The sequence below is a fragment of the Arachis hypogaea genome, chromosome 17, assembly GCF_003086295.3.
Source record: "Arachis hypogaea cultivar Tifrunner chromosome 17, arahy.Tifrunner.gnm2.J5K5, whole genome shotgun sequence".
Classification (NCBI taxonomy): Eukaryota; Viridiplantae; Streptophyta; class Magnoliopsida; order Fabales; family Fabaceae; genus Arachis; species Arachis hypogaea.
The window spans coordinates 120,029,562-120,036,332 of NC_092052.1; the positions used below are offsets into that span (position 1 = coordinate 120,029,562).

The following is a 6,771-nucleotide window of genomic DNA, read 5'->3' on the forward strand; positions in this document are numbered from 1 at the left end:
AAATTGGAAACCAGCTTTTGGTTCTTCGCCGAGCCCTAGCTTCGGATCTTTCCTCTTTCTTCTTTTTTGGTTCAGTGACTTGATGTGATAGGGAAGAGAGAGAAAAGAGAGAGGAAAGAGTATGTGTTCGGTAGAATTGAAAATAAAATCAAATGAATTGAATTTTAATTTCTTAGCTTGTGACTCAGTGATGTGTATGAATTTGGGTGTTGAACCACCGAATGGGCTAGTGAAAGGTTTATGCTTGTTTCGGTTTCTTCTTCTTGGTTTACTCATATACCATTTTTGGGTTAGATTGAAGTAAGTGAGTTATATAGCTAAAGATGACGTTGGTCAAAATGTATGTGGACTTGCTTAATGAACTTTTTTTAATAGGGTCAATTTTTTGTGCACTTAACCAAACAAATTACACAAACAATTGATAATCACCCAATAATATTTATTCATCACTTTAATCAAGTTTTTGGTTTTCAAACTCAACATAATAATTGTTCCTCTCAAATAAAATGTGTTATAATATTTGTTATTTTTTACTATTTTATTTAATAAGTACGTTGTTTTTCAAATTTAAAAATTATTCACAAATATGTTCATAAATTTTGATCAAATATTGTTGTAGCTTTTTTTTTTACATAGTCATTTTTGTACACCTAAAAATATAAAGAATAAATTGCACATAACATAGATAATTAAACTGCATTTAACAAAAGGACTAAAACAGAAAGTGAGATACTGAAACAAAATTAAGTCTTAATTTTTGTATAATGTTTCGTACGAAGTATATAAGATTTTGTTATATCTTAATATTATGTTTAATTTAAGGGTTAAGTACGATTTTGGATCTAAAGTATAGGTGGAAATTTTTTTCTTTCCTGATCTTTTTCTGCATAGAAAATCGTCCCTAAAATTTAAAACCAAATTTTAAAATCATCGTTTTTACTTAAATATTAAAATTTTGAACTAAATTACCCATAAAAATTATAAAATAAAAAAATAAGAAAAAGAGTGCTCTCTTGCGAAAAGGAAGGGAAGAAGAAGAAAGGGAAAGAGAAGAAAAAGAAGTTGTTCACAATTTACCTCTGCATTCGCTTCCACCGCCACCTTCGTTCGATTTTGGTCTCTAAGGTAAAAACAATTTTAAAACCAAGTTAAAGTTTAGGGACGATTTTGTATGCAAAAAAAGATTCAAATGAAAAAAACTTTCAGTATATATCTTAAGAATCAAATCATACTTAACCTTTAATTTAATATAAATATAAAATTGAATAATAAATTTAAAATTTAAAAAAATTAAATAAAAATATATAAAAAAATGTCTTATTAAAAAATTTCAATTTCCGTTCATAAAAATTTCAATTCTTTGTATCTCTATTTTCTAAAACATTGAAATTTTGTATTCTAAAGTTAAAATTTTAATTTTAATCTCGATCACCAAACACCATACTTAATCTCACTCCGAAAACAAACCCAGCCATAGATATCAACTATAAAATGAAAATAATATAAGAATTCAGTTATACTCTCTATAATAAAGAATAGTAATCCATTATCTTTTTAAGATCAAATTGATCCCATAATTGTTTCACCACCAATATATATATATATGATGGAAACAAATTATTAATCCACACAAAGTTAGGTACAAACCACTCGTTTCTCCTAATAACTTAACAAAAATGTTTATGAAGCATCGATACTGAATTTAAAAGAAGAAACTTATCATCCAACATAAGGTTATTCAACTGTAACGACACTAGTACAGCTGCCAAAGAAGGTTGGAAGGCATTGCGTTCCTGAACTTGAATAGTCTATAATCCAGTGTCAATGCTCAAAACACCACAAAGAAGCTAGAACAATGTCCTTTTAAATGACCCTGTATAGAATAATAATTAAAGAAAAAACACACTAGCACAGACCCTTCACAATGACATAACTAAAAACAAGAGAAAAGGACCCTAATCTTTCTTGGTGTAGTGCCTAACAGCAAAGGCTAAGCCCAATATCAGGAGAGGAACCAGGAACTGCAAAATCTTGATCACAAATTCTGGAGTCTTGTCAGGGTTATAGTTAGCTTGCTGGGGTGGAATGTAGGTGCGCTTTAATGGGACAGTTGATGCATCAATCTCCCCTATGTAGTATTTGTCCATCATGTCTCTTGCAGAATCACTGTGCCCCACATCCTCAAAATCGGTGGTTGCATCTTTCCCTGTAATGCAGAGTAGAGTATTTCAACAATACAGTTATTTTTCGTGTTTTTAGCCAGGAATTTCCTTCAGTACTCTTGTTCACAATAAGGTATCAGTAACTGAGCAAGGAATTTCCTTCAGTACTCTTCTTCACATGAAGGTATCAGTAACTGTACCATATATGACAATTGTAAATTGATAATCAATTTAAGCATAATTTGAATGACGTTTATAAAGTTTTAGCAATTCAAACAGTTGATAGATACTTGTAGCCTTAAATTTTATTTCGGTACCCGAAAATGCTCCCTTTAGTGAGCATACCTGTTGCAGATAACAAAACTTCATCACCTCCAGGATGGTCGTCCATAAAAGGGGTGACATCGTAGACCTAATATGGTTGAAGCAAAAATGTGTTAAATGGCTGATATTAATAATAACATCATGATATACTATAGAGAGCTCTTGTGTTTTGGGGGTTCTTCAACCAGAGACAAAGTTCAAAGTTATTTATAATTTTCTTACAAGGGCCTTTAGCTTGAAAATCAGTCTTCTGAATATCAATAGTACTATCTCATGTAATGTTAAAATAGAGAAAATAAATTGCCTTCTACTAGTGTGTCGAAGGGAGCATTCAGATGCATAAACAAGCCATAACCCCAAAAAAAAAAAAAATGCATAAACAAGCCAAGAGGCTAAATTGATGTTATCGCCAACAAAAGCATGAAAGGCATTCAGATGACGGTATAAATAGTAATGTACATTGATCAAAGCTGCTACACAAACTAGTAATGCACATGCAAGAGGAGTATCTTCTTAGTAAAGCTTAATCAATGACATACAAGTAGGGGAACTCAAACCAAGTAGCAAAGCATCAGAAAAGTAGATGACAAAAGTAGGACACATGTGTAAATAATGCAGGCCAGAAACGAGTTTTACTCTGCAAAATATCACATATAGCCGGGGTTTTGGCATATGAGCTGAACAATAATGACAAGTGAACTTTTGTTACCCGGTCAATTTCATAAATAAAAATAAGATTCCGTAGCCATGTAAAAGAAAATGTAATCTTGTAAAAGTACATGAGGCAAACTCACGATAGGGATCTTGATTTGTTATTCACACAATCCAAAGTGACACAAACAAAACCCAAATAGATTTGATCAGGTTTAGAAAACCATGATGTATACAACCAAACGAAGCATTCCATTAAAAAAAAAGGAGTAAAAAATAAAAAAGTCAACAAATTTGACATACAAGTTGCATTTATTAATCATAGCCAGCAAAGATGATAAGATATTATATAGGTAAACATATCTCAGCTCACTATTATGTATACAAACATATTAAAAGTAATAATCCACAAGCAGCAGCATATGCTTGACATTTTTTCTCCCTAATTTCAATCACAATCATCCAAAGAAAATTCCTGTTCCTCCGAAAATAATAACAATAATAATAACCTTTCCATTAATAATAAGCCAGCAATCTTTGGTCTGATTGTGCTTTGCCACCTCTTCGAACTTGTGAATTTTTGGATCTGAAGCCATTTTTCCCCCCACTGCGACAAAATTCCAAACAAAAATAAAAACCTAAAACCCACAAAAAATCAAGTCAAAGCCACAGTTTTGAAAGATCTAAAGACTGAAAAAGGCAAATTCAATTATGCATTAATTCAAAGGAATTCGTGTAGGTCAAAGTACACTTACCAGAGCAGAAAGAAGAAGGAACTTCCTTTATGTTACTTTACAGATTCTGTGGAAGAGAAAACCCCTACTCTCTCTATTTCTTATGCCAATTGCCAAAAGCTTGAGAAATCTCACACTGGCTTTCGGTGAGAATTTGCTGTGTGCGCTTTATTATATATGAATTGGATTACAAAAATAACCTTGTGTTATATTCAAATTACATAATTAGACAACAGATGACAAATTGTACAGAAATTCTTAATTAAATGATACTACAATAAAACAATACAAAGCAAGAAAAAAAATAAAACAAAAAACAACCTACAGTAAAAAAAAAAAAAAAAAAAGTAGAAAATTTTAATCATGTTGAAAATTTGAATGTTTTATCTTTTTGAGTAATTTTTTTTTCTTGAGGCATCTCCTAATCTAGCAGTCGCGACAAAACATCTCTATTATTAATTAATAAATTAGTGCCTATATAAGATATGATTCAAATTTTTTACCTTTATTTTAAGCATAAGAATAAAAATTTTATAGTCTTATATAAATGTTTATTTTTTTAAATTATTTATTAAAAAAACTATGCTAAATTCTGTTTTCTGTTAAGATTAAATTTTTTAAAAAATAAAAAATAAAAAAATTATTATAGCCAATAAATTATAATTCAAAAGACATAATTTTTTCATTCTCACTTAAAAATTTTGAATTTTGAGTTTCACTCCTAATTTAAAAAAAATATATACTATAAAAGAAATTTTCGTTTTTATCAAGTTCCTTTGATTTACGTAACCAAAGAAAATATTAAAGCATCTGACAATGGTTTCATAATTTCATCTGTCTTTTTATCAAGTTCTTTTGATTTACGTAACCAATGAAAATATTAAGGCATCTGTCAATAATTTCATAATCTCATCTGTCAAAAAAGTTAGTTGTTCTCCTATGACTGTGAATCTCTAGTACTAGTAGTATCAAGTTGAGTTAGATTGAATTCTGAAAAGAAAAAAAAAATTTATTTATTTATTAAAAAAAAAATTTTATTAAAAAAAGTAAAATATTTGAATAGAAAATATATGAAGTATTTTTTCTAATTAACAATTCATTAAAAAAATAATTTTAATTTTTTTAAATACCATCTTTTTTAATTAAGATAAAAGAAGTTTTTTATTTCGAAAATACTTTTAAAAAAATTAAGATAAAAACACTAGGTACTTCCACAACTTAGCCTCAGCTCGAAGAAGGAATAATCGGATTGAGGCCTTAAAGATTCAAGGCCGATTAGTGCGGAATCAATCTCGGATTAAGGTTGCTATATAGGAGTTCTATAAGGAATTGTACCATCAAGAGCCATCACCAAATATAGGATTTCGAGACGGACTGGTAAGGCACATAACTGAGGATGAGGCAACAGAGCTGGAACTGATGCCGACTGCTGAAGAAATAAAGTCTGCAGTGTGGGATTGTGAGTCAACGAAAGCACCAGGGAGTGATGGGTATAACATGAATTTTATCAAGCAGTGTTGGGCAGAAGTTGGGAGAGAATTTACGGATGCAGTGATGGGGTTCTTCCATTCAGCACTGTTACCTGCGGGCTCGAATGTCACTTGGGTGGCGCTGGCACCGAAATTTATTAGAGCTACAGAAATAAAAGACTTCCGGCCGATCAGTATGGTGGGTTGTGTCTATAAAGTCATATCTAAGGTGTTGGTTCGGAGGATGCGGAAAGTGATGCCGGACCTGGTAGGTGAAACTCAAACTGCTTTTGTGCAGGGCCGGAAAACCCACGATGGGGCTTTGATAGCTTGTGAAACAGTTCACTGGCTAAGGTCGAGGAAAAGGAGCTCAGCGATAATTAAACTGGACTTTCAGAAGGCTTACGATAGGGTCAAATGGAGCTTTGTGGATATAGTGCTGCAAAAGATGGGCTTTAGCCAGAGGTGGCGGGGGTGGATTAAGGAATGTGTTTGTTCGGCGTCTATGTCAGTGCTCATTAATGGGTCACCCTCTAAGCCCTTTAAGATGGAAAGGAGCCTACGACAAAGAGATCCTCTATCTCCCTTTCTGTTCGTGCTCGTCGTTGATGTGCTTCATAGAATGATTGGGGAGGCAGTGAGGAATGGGCGCATATTACCATTGTTGGTTGGACGGGATAATATTGAGTTATCACACTTACAGTTTGCAGATGACACTATACTGTTCTGCCTGCCAGAGGAAGCGACCATTCGGAACTACAAGCGTCTACTGCGCTGCTTTGAGCTGATGTCTGGGTTGTGTATTAATTTTGAGAAGTCCAGTTTCATTCCAGTTAATTGTGAACAGAGGTGGACACGCAAGATGTGTCTCTTGCTGGGTTGTAAGGAGGCTTCACTCCCTGTCAGATACCTGGGCATCTCTTTGGGAGCAAATCCGAGGCTAGTTAAGACGTGGAAACCAGTGGTTGATAAGGTGAAAGAAAAGTTGAGTCTGTGGCAAGCAAAGACTCTCAATAAAGCAGGTAAGCTGGTACTCATTAAATCGGTTCTCAATAGCTTGCCTATATATTATCTTAGTTTGTACAAGATGCCAAAGGCAGTAGCGGAGAAGTTGATATCTTTACAAAGACGGTTCTTGTGGAGCAAGGAGGATGGGAGGATTGGGATACCACTAGTGAAATGGGAGGTAGTGATGGCCCCTAAAAAGGAGGGTGGTTTGGGAGTGGGTGATGCCGTGGTTCGAAATACAGCTCTTCTATTCAAATGGTGGTGGCGGTTCTCAAAAGAGGAGTGCCCCTTATGGAAGAAAGTAGTCTGCTCCTGTAATAACATGAATCCTTCTGCGATGCTACATGGTCAACCTGTTCCCTCAAGAGGGGTCCTTGGAAGGACATTTGTCAACTCCAAATCAAAGAGCCACAAATCAGAGAC

At 33.3% G+C, this 6,771-nt stretch overlaps 1 protein-coding gene across 2 annotated transcripts; it reads right to left on the bottom strand.

Annotated features, from left to right (window-relative positions):
- Positions 1 to 1,526: 1,526 nt before the first annotated feature.
- On the bottom strand, positions 1,527 to 4,123 carry LOC112765218 (cytochrome b5). 2 transcript variants are annotated; one of them, XM_025811131.3, is made up of 4 exons: positions 3,893 to 4,123; positions 3,647 to 3,744; positions 2,508 to 2,574; positions 1,527 to 2,206 (listed from the first exon to the last, which is right to left on the bottom strand). In XM_025811131.3, exons 2-4 carry the CDS (start codon positions 3,731 to 3,733, stop codon positions 1,956 to 1,958), a joined length of 405 nt encoding a protein of 134 aa, XP_025666916.1. In that variant the 5' UTR covers positions 3,734 to 3,744; positions 3,893 to 4,123; the 3' UTR covers positions 1,527 to 1,955. The 2 variants fall into 2 exon arrangements, with proteins under 2 accessions (XP_025666916.1, XP_025666917.1); XM_025811132.3 differs by having other exon boundaries at positions 3,647 to 3,775; positions 3,893 to 4,121.
- Between the last annotated feature and the right edge of the window lie 2,648 nt (positions 4,124 to 6,771).

Coding starts and splice junctions, on each gene's coding strand:
- LOC112765218 (XM_025811131.3), bottom strand. CDS start 3,733: ATGGCTTCAGATCCAAAAATTCACAAGTTCGAAGAGGTGGCAAAGCAC. Junction 2,575..3,646: donor GGCTTATTATTAATGGAAAG/GTTATTATTATT, acceptor CAACCATATTAG/GTCTACGATGTCACCCCTTT. Junction 2,207..2,507: donor AGTTTTGTTATCTGCAACAG/GTATGCTCACTA, acceptor TCTGCATTACAG/GGAAAGATGCAACCACCGAT.